Source organism: Cyanistes caeruleus, chromosome 7 (genome assembly GCF_971803275.1).
Source record: "Cyanistes caeruleus chromosome 7, bCyaCae1.hap1.1, whole genome shotgun sequence".
Taxonomy (NCBI): domain Eukaryota; kingdom Metazoa; phylum Chordata; class Aves; order Passeriformes; family Paridae; genus Cyanistes; species Cyanistes caeruleus.
In genome coordinates this window covers 8067299-8092203 of record NC_141707.1, presented here as the reverse complement: position 1 = coordinate 8092203, position 24905 = coordinate 8067299, and the positions used below count along the sequence as shown (strand labels likewise).

General features: G+C 40.4%; 1 protein-coding gene and 1 long non-coding RNA gene across 2 annotated transcripts; one reads left to right on the top strand and one right to left on the bottom strand.

Moving 5' to 3' along the window:
• Window positions 1-126: 126 nt before the first annotated feature.
• Window positions 127-16611, bottom strand: ACADL (acyl-CoA dehydrogenase long chain). Its single transcript, XM_086896032.1, has 11 exons — window positions 16091-16611; window positions 14490-14651; window positions 11909-12046; window positions 11350-11514; window positions 10375-10441; window positions 8958-9122; window positions 8220-8321; window positions 6290-6403; window positions 4159-4286; window positions 2149-2235; window positions 127-795 (listed from the first exon to the last, which is right to left on the bottom strand). The coding sequence occupies exons 1-11, from the start codon at window positions 16162-16164 to the stop codon at window positions 702-704; spliced, it is 1296 nt and encodes a 431-aa protein (XP_086752158.1). The 5' UTR covers window positions 16165-16611; the 3' UTR covers window positions 127-701.
• LOC111931776 (uncharacterized) lies at window positions 16149-24905 on the top strand. The gene is made up of 7 exons (XR_002865722.2): window positions 16149-16343; window positions 19281-19415; window positions 19961-20021; window positions 22327-22410; window positions 22961-22991; window positions 23086-23183; window positions 24770-24905. It is a non-coding gene; the product is annotated as an uncharacterized LOC111931776 (long non-coding RNA).

Genomic DNA, 24905 nt, shown 5'->3' with positions numbered 1-24905 from the left:
AGCCCTCAAGTTCACCTGCATCGTATTCCCTCCCTCCGAGCTCGCTCTCACCGCCCTGAGGTGAACACGGGCACAGAGGAAGAAGCCACGTTTCCCCGCGGGCTTTGAAGTAACCGCAGACAAGCATGAGATTGCATAGAAATGCTTTATTATGTTTATTTGACCAAAGTAATTAAAATAAGGCATTCCGGGTTAGATGTAAACATAGAGGTCAGCTGCACAGCAGGTGGCTGCTGCACAGTGAGCAGGTGTATTGGCAACAACAGCAAGTGTCAAGTTCTACTTCTCAAGGGGAAATACAAATTCAAAGTTACATTAATATTTAGTTTTGTTTATTTTTTAAGAATATGGCTACTCTCGAGACTCGAACCCAAACCTAGCTTTTCAGAATCAACACAATGGGTTCAAGGATGAAAGACCAAACTACCCAACACTCTAGAGACAGAATTGCCTTGCACTACCACAGCTCTTGACACCCGAAAAACTATTCCGTGTTGTACAAAGACATTTAAATTTTAATTAAGTATTAGATATCCTGCATGTGAGCATATTGTTATTACTAACATGTACTTTAAGTGTCACTTCCTTTAAAGAACATGATACAGCACATTTATTTTACTTACATTCTGATGTCTCATTTTATGCCATATATTAATATAGAACAGAATTCTGCAAGAGTGCAAATATAGTAAGCATCTGCTCTACTTGTCACTGACAATGTCTCTAGCAATAAGCTCTTTCATTATTTCATTGGTACCACCATAGATTGGCTGAACACGGGCATCCACAAAAGCTCTGAGGGAGAAAAAAAACAAAACAAGGAAATATTATACACAATGCCTCAGAATGAACATACAATAAAAAAAGAGAGCATTTTGTCTTTAGAAATCCCTCTTTTCAAAGTATACTTTTCCCATTGATAAAGTAGTTCTTATTTCCTAAGAGGCTTCAACTACTGAGAATATTACAAGTTTCCAGGCTGCTGTGCACCAACCTAGAACTGGGTTAGTATCTCTTCCCTGTTTGTTTATAATGTAAATTCTCCATGATTGTCTCTAATTAAACAGAAAAAATAAAGCCCTATAAACCCAGACTCCTGATCCTACTCCACTCCCAATTCTTCTTCCTGATGACAGCACACAGGATGATGACAGAGCTTTTCCATCTTTTCTGCTTCATCACCCAGAGAGCAGCCCAGGAGCAATGTGGCATTCTCTGGAAATCTACATATTACTGGACTACAGAGATAAAAACACCCTGTGTGGGCAACTACTGTACACACAGACAAACAGGGGCTCAAGGACACCCCAAACAAGGCTTGCTGGCCTTCCTTTAATAAGATGGTGCAAATCACTCAATAAAAACATAAAAGAATGAGTTATTTTAAAGCAACATTTCATACTCAATGTATTTAAAATTTTTAAAAAAATCTAAACCTAGTCAGTTAAAAAAATTAGTTGACTTGTGACAACTGCACAGCGGGTTTTGCTGTTTCTACTGTCAGATTACCACCTCTTTGATGTTTTTAATAAAAACACTACCAAAATCTCCACTTGGTGTGTCACATGGCCTGTAAATAAACTTCACAAATAATACACAAGGATATATACAAAAGCTCCATAAATGTCTCTAAATTTGTAAAGTCAAAAAAGAATGGGAATGGCAAATTCCCATTTTTCTACATATAAATCTCCTTTTTCCTTTTAAAAGGTGTAAATAAGCTGAATGTAGCCAGTTATGTGCTTGATTTGACAATTTGATACTCAGTGGTATCTGATCAACATGTTTTCTTCACTCATATGCATTTAATTTCAGATAAAACATAAACTAACACTCCTCATTTCTACTTCCATAGTTCTGCTTCCATTTTTTCAGTTAACATTTTCTTCTAAAAAAACAACTTCTCTTTTGTGGAGAAAAGGAAAAAAAAAGACAATGATTACTAAAAGTTTATCAGCTGTTTGGAGAATTAAAACAAAACCTTCCTGCAGACACCTGTGCAGTAGATTCCCTTCCAATTAAACACAATGAGAAAAAGAACGGTAAATCACTACTAACATTAAACAACTAACACACAGACACAAAGGAAGTGCCTCATTTGACTTTGCTGGTAATCTTTCATCATACAATCTGAAATGTTACACTTACTTTGCAACTGGATACTCCCACATGTACCCCCATCCTCCGTGCATTTGTACACACTGAGTAGCTATGCTGTTTTGGAGATCAGAACACCTTAAATGGACAAAAGGAAATTTGCTTTTAGAAGGACATTGCATTGCAAAACATCACAAAAGATAAAGAGATGTTAACAAGACAAAAACTTAACAAGATTAGTAAGAAATAAATACTGTTTAATTTAATGCATTAAAGGTTTGTTCACTTTATGGGACAGCTTTCAGAAAAGGAAAGGCTTCAAAACAGACAGGCTTGTTTACCTTTCTCACAGGCCAAGAGAATCCTTTTGTGAAGCAAGTTGACACAGTTCTTTTCTTGTCAATTCCCTCAGCTTTGTCAGAAATTAACAATAAACCAGGCTTCCCTCACCACAGCCATTAGCAACACACCAGGATACTCTTTGAGCATAACTATCACCTGGGCATAATTTAATTTCTGCAATAAACTTTCACAATAGCCTTTTCCACAATTCTAAAACATACTGTAATCCTCCAACAGCATTTGTTGACTGCAAAATATGGATTTAATGGCAAAAAAAATTGCACTGGAAACTCAAGCTGTAGTTAGAAGACATGAAAAAACCACTTCCTAAGTGTGTAGCTTTCAGTGGCAACAGAAGAAATTAAAATGACAAGCCAATTGCTTCTCCTGGAATAATGGCCTTTTCCCAAAACCATCCCCTCATTCATTTAAATCCTTACAGTTTATGATACCAACTGTAATTCTGCAGCAGTGCAGACAGTTGCAACTGTCTTTTCTAAATATATTCTCAAATTCTTTTAGGTACATACCACAACCTGTCACCACAAGAGAAACCAAACCAAAACAACCCTACAAACCTTTCTCCAGATATGAAAAAAAGAGATGCACAAACCAGGTTTTAAAATCCTTCAAAGCTCTAACTCATGTCATTGACTATACAAAAAGTTTAAAGGAAAATTCAAGACCAGAGAGAATCTCCTAAAACGTTAGGGAATAAAGCAATGCTACATTCAAGCATTTTCCAGAGCATTTAAATGAGTCTTATGGGAGGGTCACAGGGACTCCACTGGAGAAAAAGGAAATCCACAATAAATCATGATGGTAAACAGCTGTGAAAGTGAGAGAGTTTCAAAAGCCTTGCTTAGGGAAATTTGTTGAGGAAGTGAGTCTGCATATCTCAGCTGGCATTAGCTGTTTCCTCCTCAAAACTGAATGCCTTTGCTTCTGTATCTTGTACTTCTAGGTAATCACTGCCAGGAATAGCACTCAAAACCCTTCCTTCCATTGTAAATATTTCTGCACATTTCCTCTATACTTATTTTGAAAAGCCTAAAAACTGTATCTTCCATAAATTTCTTTGCTCATGCCTCATGTGTGGTTTTTTTTCTTTGCAACCAGTTAAAACTACACTAACTCATATTTCCAGTTGTTTTTCTCCGGTAAAACTAAGTTAACATATAACACCACCAAGCACAGGGTGAGGGAGATGTTCTGGACAATGAAAGAAAGCACTGTTCAGTCTCAGTTACAGCAATTGTAGCCAACTATTTCTTCCCAAAACCAGATAGATTTGAAAACTGGCTAGGCCAAACAGCAATTGTTAAGTAACATTAACTAAACAGTATCATAGAGCTTCAAATATATTTAAATTTGGCTCCAAATATTCAAATTTTGCTTTAAAAAAAACAAACCAAGCCATATACCTCGTTAAAAAACAACAAAGAAAACCAAAAAAACACCCAACAACAAATTGCTAACAATAAAATGTAAGTTTTTGTCTAAGTACCAATGGAGGACTCACTTTTACTTAAAGCCAAAGCAGAGGCACGATCTTGTTATTAATGGAAGCCTATTATAAAAGTCTGCCTTCATTTTGAAATTGATCTGGTTAACCAGATCGATTCACAAGGTTTTCAATGTAACTTTGATTTTTTGTTGACCACATCATTAGAGTTAAGATCATGCAAGTAACACTTCTAGATGACTGTAAGCACGTACCAATACTTTGCCATCGAGGCTGTGGGAGAGTCCAGGCGTTTATCTGCGTGGAGCTGCAAACAGTTGTCCATAAAAGCTCGGGCCACACAAATCTGCGTTTTTATTTCGGCCAACTTGTGCTGTATTGTCTTGTTTTGGAAGTGGAAGAGAGGGTAGAGGAAAGCAGAAGATGCAGTTTAATACTTGAGGTAGAAAATGCTGAGTTTTCCAAGAAGGATTGCTGTTAGAAATCACTATTTCAAACTTTGGCTCTGTACATTGCAGACAATTATGTATTCACCAATCTTATTAGACAAAGTTACTGCTCTTCTCAAGGTCAACTCAAAACACAAATTTAAGAGAAAAAGCACTAGAAAAAGGGAAAACAAATTCCTAGAAAGCACATGGCAGGAAGGTCAGACTACTCGGCTCCCTCTCACGAGGGAATGTCCTTTCACTCTGTGGAGCCCTGAACTTTCCCAATTAATAATATTTCACCATCTATTGCATGCTTTTTCCATATATTCTTCAGAGTTTAAGCTACATGCAAAGAGACTGAAGCAAAAAATATAAGAAATTTTAGACTATTAGAAAATTTTTCAGCACTGAGTTCTGTCACATTGGAAAAGAGGTCTAGATAGAAGAGGTAAAATCTATCACAAAGTTATGTAAAACCAGACCAGGCAGGCATTTGACCACCTTCTTGTAATTCTGGTAGGGAGGGCATAAAAAAATCACCCACTAATAAAAGTCCCTTCTTATTTCAGTTCTAGAAATGTATATTAAAAAAGAACTTTTGCTTCCCTTGACAATAAATACACTGGACCAGTGTATTGCTACAAGGAAAGAATTAACTTCAAATGCTGTAATGTGGCATGATTGAATTAATTAGCCCAATTTAGAGCTCTAACTGGAAAGGATTATTTATAATATACACACTCAAGTCATCAACCACAAAAAAAAAATGAAATTGAAGAGATATGCAGAAATTCATTATTTTGACAAAAATAATATACTTTATGAAATTTATTGACCACCACCTGGTGGCCTAGCCTGAAAAACAAGATTATTTTGGAGATCTCTGTACAGTGAACTGCTACAAAAAGGAAGCATCCCCTAGCTACACTAAAAAAAGTTAAAATATAGTTCTTTTGTGTTTCAGTCACACAGTGTGCATACTAAATTCCATCTGGAATTATGGATTCCTGGAGGTTCACTTTAAAAACAGATGAAGACCATAATCCTCTGAAGGATACCTAGCATCCAGCCTCTAAAAGTTTCAATTCTGGTGCTCTTCACAACTAAAGACTTGAGTTTGACAAACAAAATCCCAAGACATAGAAATAGAAAACACAGAAAACAATTTTTTTTGTTAACTCTTTCAAAAGTATATAAAAAAAAGAGGCAGCCAACATCTTTAGCTTGCATAAGTCAGTTCTGTCCTATAAACTAAAAATGCAGGAGCTTAGCCTCCTTCAGCCCTAACAGTTAATGTCGTTGTCAGGAAAATTGTAGTATAGCAATCCTGTGGAAAGCAACATCTATTTTATGACTGCAGCTGAGGAGTGTAGGCACAAAAGTCTCAAAACTCAATTACCTACCCCCATCAGGAGCGAGCTCTGCCCACAAAGCATGACCCAACAGTTTTACATGCAGTCACACAAACACCCAGACAGCTGCTGGCTGAGGAATCTCATTCATGAAGCACCTGTGCAGCACTCAGGCAGCAAAGTCACTGCTGGGAGTCCCCTCTTCCAGCAGCCTCCAAAATAATTTTTATGCAGTGCTCTGGCAGTAAAATGCAAGCCTAAGATCAACAAGGGAATTGTTCTTCAGCAGCAGCAAGGAGCCAGGATATTTCCTGCCTACCTATTTCCCTCTCAGAAGCAACACTGCTGAGAGGTTACATACCCAAGTCATAAAATACAGACATTAAGGCTTTTCTGGTGCTTTTTAAAAATGATGATGTCTGCATTTCAAAAATGAACAATGGGCACGGAGGCAAAAACCAGCCACAGTCCAATGGTGAAAGCTTTGAAAATGACCCTTTCAAAACAGCCCAGTGATTTTCATTTAGTCACTACTTCACATAAACAGCTGTACAGCAAACACACACTAGAATCTGTACACAAGAGGCTCGGCTCTAACTCACCTGCAAATGTGCAATTGTCTTCCCAAAAGCTTTTCTCTGCTTCACATAATTCCTTGTTTCCTCAAACATGAATTCACAGCCAGCAAGAGACATATCAGCAATTAGCAGTCTTTCCTTTTGAAACACAAATTACAGAATCCAGTTGAGTTAGTCCTACATTTCTCTGCATCAGATGCACAATTAGGACACAGATGTTCAGTGTTGTTCATTAAGGGAGTGGGAGCAGAAGTCACATAAAATATCAAACCAGACATACTGCATTACTGAAATTAATGAGTCGGACAAATGCCTTGCTTTTAAGTCTTTACTGGCATAATGCTCTATCACAATGAGTCAAAAAATACAGATTGAATCTGTATTTTTATATATATATATTTATATTTATTATACAGGAATCTTACCAACTAAAAAATTCACATCATATTCTGTTTCACTTATTAACTTCCACTGTTCAATTTAAACAACTGTATTTAACAATTTTGATAGGACAATCCTAAGGGGAAAAAAGCCTACCAAAAAATGGCTTGTTTTTCCTTCCCCACTGCACAGTGAAAAACAAAAACTAAATGCAGAACAATTTCTTCTGGCAACACTGAAACAGTCTCTGATGCATTTCATTGAACCTGTTTGTGAGCACATCTATTTAAAGCAGTAAAACAATCTCCTTTGATTAGAATTTATATTTACTCACAGCATAAAATTAAAAAACATGATCCCTACCAAAAGAGGTAAATACATCATAGCTTATGACGAAGTCCAGACACATTTTGAAGAACAGCTTTGCCTCCTTGTCCTCTGAAATAATTCCAAAACTTCATAAACTGACTTGTAAACTAGCAAGGTATTTTGGCAGCTAAACAATTTCTTTACTTTTGTATCTTTAATATGCTTCTGCTTCCAGAAGAGCTAGAACAGCAGTGCTTGTTTCTTGAAAGAGAATGCCAAATGAATCAGAGATGTCCAAGCCATATTTAATTTAGTAAGCCAAGTGCTTCTATACTAGAAGTACACAAGAAATCTGTAGCATGTTCTTTCTAATACACTACCCTCAGGTTTTTCAATAGCTGTGTTGTTGATTAAGAGATCTGTGTTTGAGCTGGTGGGATATCAACACTTCAAACAATGCCCAAAGAATTCTGCACCCAGCACAGCGTGGCTCAGTTAAAAATCAGCAGTATCCACAAAACATGAGACTGTCAGAGACTGGAAAAGATTGATGTCTCCAGACATTCTGGGATGCATGTGTGGGGGTAGGGGGGCAGGTCAGGTCCTGCTCTGCACACACCACACCCCCCAGTCCAGCCCTAGAGCATCCCAGCCCTGCAGTGTCTGTCAGCTGTGGCACACTGGATGCAGTCTTGCCTAAGCCAGCTCCTGCATGCCCGAGTGACCATAGTCCCACCTGGGGGCAAGGCCAGGGTGGCTCTGGAGTTTAAAAGGTTGACCACAAGGGGAGGTTGTCCTGACCTTATCAGCCTCTTGGAGTCTCTGCCCCATCATCACTGGACTCAGGAGTTGGTAGTTGTATGTGTGTTTTTCTGTATTTTTTCTATTTATCTTTCTCCCTGTCTTCTTCTAATTCTCTTTTCATGGAACATTTTGGGTAATGTAACATCAGATAGATTTAAAGGGTGCTAAGTTAAACAGACTAACTAATGCTAAGGTGTTTTATGTCAGTTGGATGTTGCACTACATCCTTTGTCAAAGTTCCTTGATATTCTATATTTTGCCAGTAAACTTGGGTAATTTTGACCTCTTGAGAATACTAATCTCTATTTCTCCTCTGAGCTTAACCATAGCAACATTTGGGGTTTTTACAAAGGCATCTTGCTCCAGCAACCCAGTACACCACAACACACAAACTTCAGGACTAATGACAAAAACCACCTCTATTCTTCCTGCAGACAGCAAACACTCACATTCCTTTTACCTGAGGGAGCTCTGCCATCAGATAGTAGAAGCCTTTGTTCTCTTTTCCAAGCAAGGCACTGGCTGGCAACCGCACATCTTCAAAAAACAGCTCTGCTGTGTCCTAAGAGGATTTGAAATGCAACAGTTGTGAGTCTGACATTCTTATCCCATTAAACTAATTATTCCCTATTGTTTTCTTGCTGTTGTGCACTTTAACTTGAAATCCCAGGTTTAGCCTGGAAGGACCCTCCAGAAGTCATCAGAGCAACTCCAGAAAAACAATCAGCTGAGAGCCTTGTCCAGTTAAGCTTTCCAAAGCTTGAAAGATGAAGGCTCCAGGACCTCTCTTGGCCACTGTGCAAGTATCCAATCACTTTCCTGGCGCAGCTTTTTTCCTCATATCTACTAAGAATTTTCCTTAAGGTAACTAAGTCTCCTTTGCCACTCTCCCTTTCACTCTGCTCCTCAAAGAAGGATCAGGCTTCACCATCTCTATAGCCAAACACATCAGTAAGATCCTGTTCTTCCAGGCTTCTTCAGAATAAATGCATCCAGCTTCCTTAGCCTCTCCTTGTACAACACATGCTTCAGACTTCCAGAGGCAAAATCAGGATACATATATTGCATGTTTGTGCTCTGAAGTCTAACAAATAGAATAGAACCACAGTTCCATCTTATACTTATTTAGCAGTTGCCAGGCATTAAGTGGGTTTAGACTTTCTCCAAGTCTATTGCATTAGAAGTTGTATGAACTCACTTGAGCTTTCAGGCCAATTTTGTTCAGTTTGCGTCCTTTGATGAAACCTTTTGTTCCATTTTCCACCAGAAAAAGGCTGATGCCATGAGCAGGGGATCGGGCCTCCCGGTCTGTAACCGCAACCACGATCACTACGTCGCTCATCCAACCATTAGTGATGAACACCTGTAAAAAAAAAAAAGCAACTTAGAATAAAGCAAGGTGGATAGAGGTTAGAAGAGATCACCAAGTAGCAGAAAGTAAAATTACATTGACACTTTCAAAGGTGAACTGAATGGCAAGGTTCAAATGTCCAGAAGAATTTCAAGCTTTTGATATTAAGTGTTTTGGAACAAGGCAGACATTAATTTGAGAAGTATTGTGTGGGGCAGAAGTGTGAAGTTAAAAGAATGCACACATCTGTTTCTTTTGTCTGTCCCATGATAAAGAAGGAATGCAGTGTCAAATGTAGATATTGAATAAACACAGAGGTTCTCTTGTCTAGAAATTAAATTAGTAAGGCATAACACTCAAAACTATCAATGGCTTCTATTATTTTCTACTAACTTCTATTACGACTGCTTACTATTATCCTGCAGAACAACTCATGAGCCTGTCAAATGGATCCATCTCAAGTCCAGCAAAAGAAAGCTTTCTGTCCTGTTTGGCTTCAAATCAGTGGCATGAGCACCTTTTTAACACCTATGCATATACATCTGCTTGCACACATTCTCACCACTGAAATTCTTCTAAGACCAGAAGTCTCTGTCAGTGCTACGTTATCAGCAGCTGTACAAAAGAAGATCAAGACATTTGATAGCTTTCAAACAAATGGTCTGTTGAACTCCCACTCCCACTTCAACACTATTTCTGCCTTCTTATTTTTCACTGTGGTAATGAAAAAAGTGCTTTGCCACAGCTTGACAACACAGAGAGAACATCCGATGCAGCTGTTTTGGTTTTTTGCTAACAAGACCAGCAAGCTCCTGAATAAAGATTCCACAGCTTGCATTGCAGCAACACAAGTTTTTACTCAGGCCACAGAAGATTTCACAGCAGTAGTGAATATATTTTATTGTTAAACATCAGTACTAAGAACCATACTGCTCATACTACACAGAACATATTTTTCCCCTTTTTCTTCATAGTTTAAGGGAAAATAAGCCTTTCAATGCTTATTTTAAAGCTACAAAAAAAACCTAAACAAGCCCTCCCATAAACCAGTTTATAAATTGCCTGCAACAGACATATCTCAAGACCTATAAAAAAAAGTAAATGGAAAGAAATATTCTACCTACAACATAACCCACACAAAAAACCCTAACCAAAAGTGAAAGGGTTGAGAGGAGATGCTGAGAGCAGTGCACGTTCTGCTGCATTCAGCTAAATGTATTCACTTCCTAAAGCCTATGAGCAGTATGCATGTCAGTGCACTTACCTTACTCCCATTAAGAATCCAGTCACTTCCATCCTTTTTTGCGTACGTCCGTACTCCCTGCAAGTCACTAAAACAAAATTCAAAAAGGTCCATAAAAAAATCACTCCAGAAGCTGCAATTTGCATCTTCAATTCTATCCAGTACAAAATAAGGTGGATTTTATACCATCCAGACATGGGCTTGCTTGAAAGGATAGTGTGACACTGTGAGATAGCCAAGTGTAACAGAAACCACAGGTACACACTGTGCAAAAGGATGATAAATCTGTGCAACCACCCAGGAGCATGAGGTGCCATTTCCCCATCTCTGCTTGTGGGAGATGGTGTAATACAGGCACTGACATCAACAGGTCAGCACCCACTTACACCAGTATGCCTCAGACAACAAATTCCAGATAAAGCCACATCCTCTCCACAGTCCCAGTCCTGATCAGGAGACTGTGAAAAGCCCTGAGCAACATCTGCCATCTGTAGAAACATGACACCAACAGGTTTTGAACTTCACCTGTCCCTCTCTTTTGGAAACTGGTCAGATCACCAGTGTCTACTCCAAACATGGGCTGGGCAAGGAGAGACATTTCTCTGAAAGCATTCAGAGGAAAGAAAAACGAGGTGTTCTGTTCTACAGAAAAAGCTAGTAATAGAGCCAAGACTTCTTTAGCAAGGTATGTAACTTCCTGCTGACTATGCTTCATGTTCACATGACAAGCAAGTTGGTAACTATAAACTCAGATTGCAAAAGCAAATACAAAGCATTTTTTCCCACAGTGGGACAATACAGAAATGGATTCTGAGCTACTATCTTGAAATGACAAAGCTGTAATAAAGTAATCTGTAACAGGTTTTTCGAGTCTTGCCTACAATGTAGGATAATCTAGTCTATAAAGTAACTAACCAGGAGGCTCAGAATGTTTTTCACTGACAAATAAACAGAGAGCAAATACTGTTGAGACCACTGTTTTATTATTTGGCTTACCTGCCAGCCCCAGGTTCTGTCATGGCAATAGCTCCAATGCACTTGCCTGCAACCATCTGGGGGATAAAGTGCTTAATCTGCTCTTCAGAGCCATAGTTTGCAATGTAGGGCATGACTATATCTGAATGAAGGCTGAACCCTGGGCCTGTACAGTTAACATACATCCTGGAAAAAATGGGAGGGGGGAAGTTCAGAAAAAAGTACTACCAAAGACTTAAACATTGAACTTGCACTGTTACAACACAGACCCAAAAATGAAGAAAACCCCACTACAGAGAAGCCTCAGAGATATTCTGGCACTTTTACCATTATTTATAGAATTTAATTTCAGAGTCAAGAGGGTATATAACCTCAGTCACAAAGCCAGTGTTACTCACACAATGATCCAGAATACACAAAACATAAGATATTTACATATATGTAAACTATCCTCTCCACAAAAAAGATAACATAATTTCTGTAAGCAAATGTAGTCCATAATGAGGATAACTCATGGAAAAAAAATACAGTCACAAACAATATGATCATTGAAGTTCTTCCTGAAGCATGCAGTACTCACTGCTCCTCCCAGACAATGGCCGAAGAGAGGATATCCGCTCCGATGCCTCCATGTTTTTCAGCAATAGCAACACCCAGCAAACCCTGCTGTCCAGCTTTTTCCCAGAGCTCCCTGCTCACTTGGCCATCCTTCTCCCATCTGCAAAATGAACACAAAACCAGGGTCACACACTGAACCCCCACCACGTGCTACTGTTTATCTGTCATGGCTGCTCCTTCAGTCTGGAACACCAACAGACAGTGTGAAGGCACACAGACAGCTACATGTCACAGCCAAGGAGCAGTGGCTTCATCACAGAGTTTCTAATCCTCAGGTCCACAGATGACACTGGCATTACAGGGACACCAACTGTAAAACAAGTTTGAACTCCTGCTTCCAATGTGTAACCTGACAGGATTTCATTAAGACTTGTAATGACTCTTATACCAGACTGAGATTTAGGCAGTTTAGCCCCAACCACCTGGATAATTACAGGCAGGTCTTTATCCTCCTAACATTCCATTTACAAATGTACATTTACCCACATAAAAAAGTGAGTATAATACATCAGTATCTTTCATCAAAGACTTCAACTCTACCAATGAAAAATGCTTTATCAGAACCAAATTTTACCATATTAGTCAGTTTTGTAATAAAAATCTGTCCTTGTGTACTTATGAGTCAGTACTGTATCTTGATAAAGTATTGCTTTAAGGTACTTTTAAGTTTGTGTAAATAGATAGTTGAGGATTATCTGCTGACACTTGGAAAACTTTAACAGGAATCACCTATTCTTGGAGTTGGAAATTCTTTGCCAACTCAACAGAACGTTGGATGGTCATTAAGGATCCAGGTTTTCCTTTTTTTAATGTCTTTTTTCCCTAATCCCACCATTAAAATTATAGGTAAACAGAAAAAGAGATGTTTTTCTGATGCACCTGTGTCAGAGCAGCAGAGCTATACCACAGCTATCTACACACAGTTTATCAAGTATCTTATCCTACGTATAAAAACAGAGTCATAGAATAACAGAATGGTTTGACCTTAAAGTTCATCCAGTTCTGACCCCCTTCCACAGGCAGAGACACCTTTCACTAGCCCAGGTTGCTCCAAGCCCCATCCAACCTGGCCTTGGCCACTCTCAGGGATGGAGAAGCTACAGCTTCTCTGGGCAAGCTGTTGCAGTATTTAAACTGATTCACAGAGCTTTTGCTCCTCCACTGGAAATCTTAAATCTCTTTCCACCATCTTTGCTTTCCCCCTGATCCCCACTTTCAGGGACATTCCTGTCTCTACTTTGCCCAGCTCCAAAGCTTCTCCTCCTCACAATAATCCACAACTGCACTCACTGATGCATTTGTCTCTTCACCTCAGCCCAGACAATTAATATACTGTGCCTGAAGCTTCCTTGTTTACTTGAAAGGTGTGAGAACAGAGTGGTTCATCGGCCACTGAAGTGATGCAAGAATACAAGTTCAACCTGATCCTGCCTCTCTAAGAAATTGTTGTGTCAGCAAGATGACAAATAGGATCTTCAGCAACCTCAAGCAGAGCCAGTATACATACACAAACCTGCCCTAGAAGCCCTTCCAACATAAAATGAGGTAAAACACCTGGTTTTATGGACAGAATACGACAGTCCAGTGGAAGAGCGTACTGTTATAAGGTTGTGGTTTGAGGATAAAAAAATCAAGCTGTCTCCAGTCCTGCTGTAAGCCTCCTGCTGCTCATTCCTTCCCCAGAGCCACGATGCTCCACCCACTCAATTGAGGCACCTCAGCTATTTGTGGATACACACTTGAGCTGTGTCAGGATCCTCTCATCTAGCAGGGCAATTTCAGAATAAGCCCTTCACTATCCCTTGTTGTTTTTATTTCAAGTAAACTAGAAATTGCTTAAGACACTACTACAGCTTAACACTTTTGGTTCAAAACCATACTCTGAGTTAATTTTTTTTCTTTTTGCCACTGTAATGTGATTGGACATGACTAAAACCCTTAGGGCTAAAACCACCCTCCAGCCTCTAGTTCGGTGGAATTGCAACACTTCTACTCAGTGCAGAAAATGCACATATTTCCACAGAAACAAAAGGAAAAAAATTCAAATAAAGATGTTTTGCGCAAGTTTCTTGGTAATACATAATTCACCTCACCATGGTATAAGTACTTGCTACAAAATCTACTGTAAGAGAGACAGTAACACATGATCAAAGCCTTTTTTAGTGTCTGTTTCCCAACAGTGTGGGAACTAAACTGTGTCCCAACTCTAGCCCAAAAACATCTGTGTCAGTTCATCCTAGAGGCAGGGAAACTTTGCTGCAACCCTGCAAAGTGCATTTGTCTGCTTGTGGGCCAAAGCTGAGGATGCCAGATTGCTTACACTGGAGCTCAAAGGATACATTCAATTTTGATTTTGATTTTGTGTGATTTTCCTTCACACATGCCTTTCACAGGTTTGTTTCAATTTGGTAAGTTTGAAATAGAAAGCTTGTACGTGAAAATGAGTAACCTTTATATCCTATTGTATCAGGAGTAACACCACAAAATGCATTTTGGGGAAAAACGAATATTGGCAAACCAAAATGTTTATGAGGTTATCTTACTCTGCGTGAAAAGGCAGCACTTCTTCCTGAAAGAATTTCCTGGCACTCTCCCTGAAGATATCATGCTCTGATGAGAAGATCCTCCGAGTGCCAATATCAGTCAAAGTTTTAGCAGAAGATGGTTCCAGACGCTTTGTGCCATGCTGTTCTGTTTGCAGAGGACTAAAAAAAGGCAAATTAATGCATTTGTTAAGACACAGGCACCCTATTTGCATAACCCTTTTCAAAGGGAGGAAATCAAACACAGCTCACAGCCCAACTCTGGCACATCATTAGGCCTAAGGGTTCCCATGATAAATACAAAGAACTAACATATACTGTACTCCACTGGACTATTAATGGAAGTAAAGCAAGGCTGGTTTGTCCTTAACACTTCAAATATATTAAGAACAATATTACTACATATATAGGTAGAAGAATAACATTACCCTAAGGAAAACATGTAAAAATAAAAGAATGTTTCAACAGAAAAATAAATACTGAAATAGTGGTAAATGTCAGTAGTAGAGACCACACAAGTTAAGTATAACTGTGAAATAAGAAAGAAAGGTTATAACGCTTTTGTACAGGTTTGGAACATCAAGGATGACATACTACTTTAAGGCTGAAATGAAAATTCACTTCTCATATTTGTGCATTGGAACTTGCTTTGCTTTTATTGCATTGCCATAAAACATAAGAAATTTTAAGTACAGAGCTGAGTACATGGAAAAGGCATTCACTTTCCTTTTCTCAAACTGTTTTGTTAATCTCAGGTCCTCCACACACCAACTGTGTGTAATCCTACAGAACTCAGCTGAGCCTATGCTTATTTACTCTGCTGTAGAGACAAAAGTCCTTATTTACTACCACATGTAGTAACTCAGGCTCTGCCAACGCAATAATCCCCACGAAACACAGACTCTACTTACTTCTAATACTTGGAAAAAATTGGATACAGCAACTTGCACGTTGAGTATTTTGTACCCTCAAAGCTAGACACAAAGTGACTCTCTCAAAATCTCCACCTTATTTTTAAAGCTTTTTAAGATGATGCCGCGTTTCATTTAAGCCCAACCTTTCGCTTAACTGTTGCTCACACCACACATGTCACACAGGGAAGGGCCTGGCTGCTCCCTTGTTCTCAAGGGCAGTCCTGGGAGGGCCAGCTCGGTCTGGGAAGGTGTGATCCCTCCGGCCGAGCGGGAGCTGCCACGGGGGAACGCGGTCAAGGGCAAGGTCGCTGTCACCTGCTGCCAGCACGGCACTCGTTGTCGCCGGGAAGTGGAGCAAAGGTCGGGAGATCACGGGGATGGATGCGCTGGAGCTCCCGGGGCTCGCCCAGCCCCAGCTACACCGCCTGCGATGGGGGCACACGCACCCGCACCCACATACAGCGCCTGTAACGCTCCCGCTACGCGTGTACACACCACACGCTCCAAACACACACACAGGTGTACACACATCCCCGCAGAACGGACAGCACATACCCACAGACAGCCCCAGGCAGCTCGGCAAAGACATTCACCCCGCTCTGTACGGAACCCAAGCTCAGGGGCGCTGACCCACCCTCAGGGATCGGCGCCTCCCGCGCCAGCGCTGCCCGCCGCGGTGCCGCTCACCTGGGCTGGGCGGAGAAGGGCCGGGAGCCGGCGGCCCGCAGGAGGCCGCGCAGGCGGAGCAGCCGCGTCGCCATCTTACGGGACAGGGCAGGGCGGCAGCGCCGCTGGAGCCCCGCGAGTTATCCCTGAGCCCGCCTACCTACGGCTGGAAATCTCTTCCGGGCTGGAGGCGGGAGGATAGTGAAACATCAGCGTAATTGATATTTTTCTCATGGAGCGTTGCAATCGCGTCTAGAGGGCAGCGGGAGCAAAGGTGACAGCCAGACGAAGGGGTTGTGCACTGAAGGCGGCTCGTGTGATGGCACGACCATCGTGTCACCCCATCGTGTGAGGGGCGACCCTCATGTCATGGCTCCATCCTCCTCCTCCGGAGCCCTCAGGAAAGGGGCTGACAGCCCCCCAGCATGGCGGGAAGCTGAGCTCCCTCCCCTGAGGGCTGCCCCTCACAGAGCCTTTTCGCCATTTTGCCTTCGCGGCCCCGGCCCTCCTGCTGGCAGCGGGTTTCGATTTGCAGAACCTGCCTGTGAAAAACGAGGTTCACGTAATTTTTATAGAATTTAAAAGTTTAATGAAAAGGACAATTGGGAGAAAAAATAAAGTATATAAATACGGCCGGGTGTCTCTGCATTCAGCCAAGAGAGCACACCTTAGTGACAAAGGATTGTCCCTTAAAAACAGAACCCTACTACATATCCATAAATTCTCATCCATATTCATACATTCTTCTTAGGATCTTTGGTGTTCTTCTGTTTAGTTTTCTCTTGCCCCCTTCCCAATAGATCAATATTCTTGGCGCCATTGAGATTTACGTTCCCTGATACCAGAAATGCAATAAATTCTTCCCCCAGAGTTCTGGTCACTGCTGTCTTCATCTGGATAAGATAGTTTACAAATGCAGGAGTTCTCTAGCTATTTTTTTTTTCCTCAGTCTTTGGGTTATACAAACAAAAGCAGTTTTTATTTTAATACTATGCCATAGCCTAACATATATGTATTATACTACTATTTCTAAATTTCATCAATAACAGAAATAAAGAAAACTATATTTATACAACAAAATTTCTCATATAACATTCATTTTAATATTTGCAAAAAGCCAACAATATAAAAAGTATCTATAACACTGCCCAATAAAATGATTTAGCACCCTTTTGTGCGTGTGTTTTATGGGGTATGTTTGTTTGTGGGTTTTTGGTTTGGGTTTTTTTGTTGTTTTGTTTATTTTTTTGGGGTTCTCTAAATTCGGTTGTTTATGATTATCTTGTGTAGGGGCTTTCTAAAGGATGCAGGTTGTTCTGAATGTTATCCTTTGCACAGCATCAATTCACACACTGAGGCAAGGTATTTATATTTTTTAATTCTAGTTTGCATAAAATAGGGACCTAGGTGGTAACCCATAAAAGGCTATTTCCCAATTCATCAAAGCTTTACACTATAGACTTTAACAGACAAAGGTGTACATTTCATTACATAACCTCTTTATTGATTAGTACTCAACCCCCTATTTGCTAGTTGTATCTCTCACTTCTCACACAAATTAGTCCTCATGTGCAGTTCTTCCCTCTGTTTGATTCTTGGGTCTATTTTGAATACTTTGAGTCTCCCACTGCCAGAATTACCTTTCCTCCAGTTACTGCAATGCTCATAACTGTACTGATTAACAATTAAAAAAAAAAAATCAAAAAAAATCGAGGTTTTACTCAGTTATTCACATTTTGGAGGGGGCTCGATATCGTAGCAGGCATTTCTCTAAGGAAGAGCAAACCATTGGAAGTTGGGACAAGGATGAAGATTTAATAGTCTGCTCATAGTTCTTCATCCCTTTGGCTCCTGAGGACACTGTGCTGCAGGGTGAACAGTCCTGACAGAGGATACTCTCCCAAAGCAGGCATTTTGGGAGAGTTCTGAGTCTTTAATGAACATCTTTCTCCTCTTTTACCAACAATAGCCTGACTTACAAACTGATACAACTAGATATGCACATAGATCTGATATCTAGATCTGATATCTAGGAAGTATGTGTTACCAATCATCATTAAATATGGGGTTAAAATTATATACAGTTCTCATAATTGAGGCTTTACATACTTCCCTCACTTCCTGTGTGGTGTTGTGGAACTTTCAGGAATTCTCTGGAGTCACAAGGTGACACAAAGAAAATTCAGCAAAAAGGAAGTTTTGAACCTTGATGTTTGTTGAGAAATAAAACAAATGGTGAAAAGTCTCAAAGTGAAAATTGGACCAGAACATATTTTTCAAAACTTCATAATTTTAAACTAACTTTAACTTTATTGGGAGTGAATTATACAAAATCTGTTGAAAGAATACTTGTGGCTTGGGTGTTTTTTTATATTGATCCATAGTCTAAACCTGTTGCAAAATTTTTTAACATATATAAAAAATATTTTCAGCTACTGTGTTCCTCCACCTAAAGCCAGGAGATGGCACTAGGGGAATAGCTATTCCTATGGATGGGCCTGTCTGAAAGCAGCAGTGCCTCTCGACCAGGGATGGTGTTTTCCGTGTGGCACATTAGCAATACACAGAACTGTCTGTACTTACAGGCAGGAACATCTGCATTACAAATCCAGCTGCAGCCTGGAAACTTATCCTGTCTTTTCATTTGGGACTCTGACCTCATATTATTATATCAGAGTAGGCAGGAGGGAACCATGCAGGAGCAGTTGAGAGGGAAGAAGTAGAAAGGAGATTGTTGGGAATTACTTGGATGCCTAGAGGTAAAATTTGGCTGTGTTTATGAGGTCCTGTCAGGTACAGCCTCCTGGAAAATTCTTTCCTTAAGCTAGTGTAGGCTTCTGGGTAAGCCCAACACCTTGCTCATAGGTCTGTCAGCAAGCAGGAGGCTGACAGAGAGATTTGTAGCCCCAGGGAAGCCAGGTCACCCAATTTACAGTTTTGGCAGCTTTGTTGTAGCAAGAAAATCTGGTGGGACATATCCCATCACATATGTACCCATGCACTGTAATGGAGCTGAAAGGTGGAAGATCTTGTCCGAAGCCACAAAAAAGTAAACTTCATTCAGGCTTCAAGGATCAGTTTCTGGGATCAGGAAATACCTTAAACAGACAGTGGAAATCAGATTGACCTCTGGCATTCTTTGGGGAAGAAGGGTGGCTACAAAAAAATAGGACATTAAGGACAATCTTTCTCCTTTTTAATGTGCTTGCAGGAAACAGAGTAGAAGTAGATGACTGCAACAGGACAGAGAGTGCGAATCATTGTTGCTCCTCAAAGATGCTGTTTCCAGTTCAGGATGTGCTTTTCTTGCCTAATGGGTCTTTACAGAGACACAGCAGAGCCAGGGGTAAGTGACAGTACTGTCCTTTCTTGCCCTGTCTGGTCCCTGCACCTCTGTTCCTCCTGGAGCCATAGTCACAGATCCCTAATTCTTATTTTTCAGCCCATCATGGTGATGTTTTCTCTTTGTTATTGTCATCTGCCATAGCAGTACATGATCTGTCCCTCCTTCCTGAACTCTGGTATAGGTGGCTCAGGACAGGATAGGGCTTGCCCTAGGTTATTGGTGTAAATTGTCCAAGTTAGTAGTTCTCCCCTGCTGGGTTAGTGACAGATAGTTTCCTTTGACACTCCAAACTGCCCAGATCTGTTTTACTCTGTGATAAACATTGCCGCTGCCGGCATACCCAGAGGTAACAATATCCACCCCTCTGGTATTAGAACTGTTGCCAGTGTAATGTAAAGACACCAAATCAGAGGGCTCCCACACGGTGTGTACAGCCCTGACCTGAGGGCTTTGTGACATTTGGGCTTTGCTATGAGTTAGTTTAGTTGAGCAGTCTCTTTTCAGTCACTCATTTATTTATTTATTTTTTTTTCCATTATTTTCAGTGTTAGTAAGTCATTGCTACAGCTGGAAAGGATCTGCGTTCTCTTCAATGTCTGCTTTGCTGTGAGCAATGTTTAACATGTTTACTGCAGTGAATGGAATTTAAAGCATTATCTTGCTGACAAAAATGCACATGGCCTTGCTAAATACCAAGTTAGCAAATAGAGGAATTGTAGGTTACCTGGAGGAAAAGTGTTCAAAGCCCTATGGGTAAGACAGGTTGAAATGAAAATTTGGTCTGTTTTTGTCAAACTTAATGTTCATCTGAGAAACATGTATTCTCCAAACATGTACAAGTATATTTAGGTAAGAACAGCCATATAAAAAGAATTATCAGTTTTTAAGAAGAGATAATTTTTGTAGTCTTTCATTCCCACCGCAAAGTAAAAGAACTTTTAAAGGAATTGGATTTTATTTTGATAACAGACAACTTAATGTGAAAAACTACTAGTTAATGTAGCCCTTGGACGCAACTGTCCTAATTTTTCTCAGAGCTTTATTGTCATGTGCCTGCCTTTGAGTAATGTTTGCTCTCTAAGGTACAAATCTAAGTGGGAGATCTGCTTAGAGGTATGTTCTTCTTGAATGGTCAGTCATTCTGAGCAGCTCCCCTGACAGCTGTTGCCACCGTGTCCCATCCCTGGGGGTGATTTCTGGCAGACAGCTGTCTCTGTATCTGGGTAACAGAAGCTCCTGCTCGAACAGCCGTGGTTAGCCATGTTCCTCTCTTTTGCCACTCGTGCTGGTGATATTATCTGTAAAGCCAAGCTGCAGGATCTGGCCAGAGGCTTTGAAAGCACAACAATGGGCAGCACTGGCCCCTCTCACAAAGCACGCTAATTCCTTTTTAGACTTTCAGTCTGTGTTGCAAAGAGTGAGCCCAACTGTTCGTATCAACATTGATGATATGAATAGCCTAGAGGTTTGGTTTCTGAGTAGGTTATTTAAAGCTGATGTGCTGTCTTTTTTTCAAGAAGAATACAGTGCCAATTTAGCATGGGTACCCATCAGGGGACCTCCATGTTCTTCGTCCAACTTTTTTGTGTTGGCATTATAGTGCAGGGAGAGCTGGAATAAGATGCAGGGCTCTCAGCTTACTCCTCCCTTGATACGTGACTCTCTGACTCTCCTCAGTGTGCCTTTTCATGGGGTCACACAGTGTCAGTCATGTGGGCATGAGACAATGTGACAGAAACAGGCAGCAGTGGATGGTCATGGCTTCGAGTGGGCATGGGCTCCTGGTAGCCAGCTCTCATTCCTCCCTCCTGGCAGAGCACCACGGCACTGACCACATGTAGCATATAGGCACATAGCTGGTGGGAGAGCCATCTCCTTCAGGACATGCCTTGGAGCACCAGAGAGATCCCACAGCCCTTCAAGGCCTGTGTGTGAGGTCCAGCATTAGCTGGGAATCAGCAGAAAGAGGCATGTGGGAGTCAAGCGTGGGAGTCTCATGAGCTGAGAATGAGACTTGGCAGGTTTGAAGGTGATGGTGGCAGGTGATATCTCACCATTGGACAGATTTTTTTTCCCTGGCTCTTCCAACCTCAAACTAAGATGTTTTAAAAAGGTTGCTAATCTGGGATGCTGTCCTGAAGTCCATGCAGGCATATCTTTATCTGTTATTTAGACAGCTGTCAGCAGTTCTCAGCACACAGCAGCACCGATTTGGAGCTTGACCATATGAGTTGTGCAGTAAATTATTTCAAAACCACTTCTACAAAAGCTGAAGAAGAGGAGAAGTTTCAGGGAGCACTCCCAATGAAGATAGAAGTTACACACTGAAGGCCTGGTTTCCTCTGTGGGAAGAATTTGTTAAGTCTGATACCAAAGAAGGAAGCTTCATGTACTCAGGTGTTCATCAGTATGCATTTATGTTAGCATGAGGCACAGGGTAAAACTCTCAAAAAGGGCTATGAAGAATTCAAATTTTCAGCGAAGTTTGTCCCTTGATGCATTTTGTCCTATGTAAATCAGCTGCAGACCATAAAAAATGCACTTGATTTTTTGAGCAACATAGACCAGAAGAGCAGTTTGTGAATATAAAAGGCACATAAAGGCACTTGCTGAACACAGCAGACATGAACAAACTTAAGGTTTTGCTGAAGGTTGAAAGCATTGCAAACAGGGCTGCATGAGTAAGGCATTATCTCCCAGAAAAGAACTACTCCCCTGATGTGTAATAAGCATTATAGTTGTATTAGGATGAAATTATACTTCTGTACTTTTTATTGTATCAGAATCAAAATGAGTGGCAACCCGTGTTGTGTTGTTAAATACTTCTAATAGTGTTTTAAAGCATCTCTGTTCAGGTACTATCAATGCTTACAGTTTCAGACTTCATGTTTCTTATTGGTTTGCTATTTAGGAGAAAGCCACTCCATTTGGCTGATTTAACAGAGCTCAAATTATAAAGACTACACTGAGATGAACTACTTTTTCTTCAGAAGTGGCAAGTAGTTTCGAAACTAGGGTTTCCTAATCCTAAATTCTGTAGTTTTACTGCTCTTTTAACACTCTTGTTGTTGTTTTTTTTCCTTTTAAATGTGCAGAATACACATGGATAATTTCATGTACTGGTAACTGGGGTTTGGATACAGTAGCTCTAAGGAGCTACACAGTATTTCCTTGGAGTAAGTGTTTCCTCTAAAGAGGAAAGGGCTTCAATAGCTCCCTTTTCTTTTGCCAGTGAGAGGAAATTGATAATTGATACCAGTGGGTGTAAGTGAAAAAAAGAGAATTGTTAATTAACAAAAAAAAAAAAGAAAAAAAGGGGGGGGGGGGGGTGCCTACAAGGCACAGAAAATTATTGAATAAATGCTGGTTATGAACTCCAGAAAACTTGCCCTCCACCTACCCACACACCTCTACACACCCACCCACAGCAGAACAACAAGAAAAAAACACTCAAAAAATACAAAAAAATGCCTGGGGAGGAAAAATACATGGGCTGACCACATGGCCTGGAAAAGAAAATGCTGACTGGTCCATTTTATCTCCAGGAAGGTGAAGAGGAATTCAGTTGCTAAGAAGGTAAACGAGTCCTGCTCTTATGAAAATGTGTTTTTGCTGTGTGGCCTTCATACCATGCACATGTTCAATTAACTGCTGGTTTTTATCCTACCAGAGGTGAGCAAGAGATACAGTGAGAGCATCAACCTTAACTCTGAATACCAGGTACACTCCTGATTGACTTAAGGGACAGACCAGAAGAAACCTTTTAAGGTAATGAGGCAGAAGTGTTTTATTTGTTGTCTTCTAAAAACTGACTTAGCTTTTGAAATAGGATGGTTACAGATGAGAAACTCTGAACTGAAACCAACTTTTTAAACTAATGAAGCAGTTAATAAGCACTGTCGTTTGCATGAAGGGGAACAACTTAAAAAATGATAGTGTTCAGTATAGCGTGGAGTAAAAAATATGTCTGTTTTTGTGTCACAAAGAGCCAAAGAAAATGCCTTCCTGAGCAAATAGTCTGGAGAGCTGATACTTAGAAATATAAGAGAAAACCTATGTTGGTTTTGTGTCTCTGAGTTGGTAAATCTGAGGAATGTAATAGTCTAAGTAGAAGCCCAGGCTGTGAATTCAGGTGTACATGGCATGATAATATATATTATATATAATATAATATGTTCTTGATGTACCTTGAATGATGCAGAATTCTAAACTGGGTAACAAAAGCATAGGAAGCAACTGATCCCTTTTACCTGGAAGGAGTTTCATCTTTCTCTTATTTTTGCTGGGTTGGGAATTCAAAAATTCCAAAAATTTCAGGGTTTTCTTGAGCCTTGGAATTGGAAAGAGCTGTTCCTCTTCAGAGAAGAGAGACTTCTTAGTGAGCCCTGAGTATCAGGAACTCTGGAAAACAATATAGAAACTTTATTTGCTTACTGGATCTCTACACGTTAATGATAGGGTGGATAGCAATTCCTTTTTAGCTTTTAAAGCTTTCTTCAGTCATAATTTCTTGTAAAGATTTAAAATTGTCTCACAGGCTCTCTGTATCCTCTGCTCCAAGCATTTGTTGCTAAGTGGTGGCCCCAGACACACTTAATGTTCTGCAGGGTGGATGAGGGTTATGTTCTTATGACTGGCTAATTAGTTAGGCTCTAGGAAATCAAATATCACCATCCTCACTGTAGCTGTGGGCAGACAGTCACTGTCATGCACTGTTTGCAGAGGATGTGACTGAAGGACACATCCAATGGGCTTTTCTGTGACAATAAAGTTAAACTTTTTGAGGTTGCAAACTGTGCTGGACTGACCTTCCTTCCTACAAGGTATACTTGACTACCTGACTATACTATATACTACTACTAATGGGTTCTTCATTATTTTCTCTTCCTCTGTATCCAGCTATGAAAAGTTAAGTATGGCCATGCTCTTGAGTTTTTTTAACAGGGGCTCATGCAACTCTGCCAATTCCAGAAGGGCTTTGAATTCATGAAAATTCATTTATCATGAAAAGGAGCTAATTTTTAAATGGGTTGTATTGCAAGGCCTTCCCTTCAGTGCAAGCATTCTGTGGCTGCTAACTGCAAATCTGCATGAAGTGTGAATCAAGTTTCAAGACCAAAACCTTCAAAATGTGATTGGCTTAAGTGCAGGAGACTTTTTTTCCCCCAATCTGTAACAAATTAAGGTGCTTTGTTTCTTCACATTTTCACATCCAAGCCTGGTTCACAAATCTCATGGCAACCACGAGAGAGACATTTACTCCATATGATAAGGTGGAATACTCCTTGCATGGGGTTTTCATGGGGTTTACTTGTCATTTCTGGTTTTTTACGTGTCATTTTTGGTTCTTGTAGCAGAGCCATGGAAAAACAACCTCCAGTGTGGCAAGGTGTGTGCATGTTAAGCATTCCTCCTCACTTTTGGTTTTCTTAAGGATCTGCCTTCATGGAAAATGGATGTGACCCGTGCTACATAGCCCTGTCCTGCTAG

Bases quoted from the DNA above. Each gene is read 5' to 3' on its own strand.
- ACADL (XM_086896032.1), bottom strand. From the start codon at position 16,164: ATGGCGACGCGGCTGCTCCGCCTGCGCGGCCTCCTGCGGGCCGCCGGC. The intron at 12,047-14,489 runs GTAAGATAACCT...TTCATTTTGCAG, and splicing joins GTGCTGCCTTTTCACGCAGA to ATGGGAGAAGGATGGCCAAG. The intron at 8,322-8,957 runs GTGAGTTCATAC...AAATCCTCTTAG, and splicing joins AAATTGGCCTGAAAGCTCAA to GACACAGCAGAGCTGTTTTT.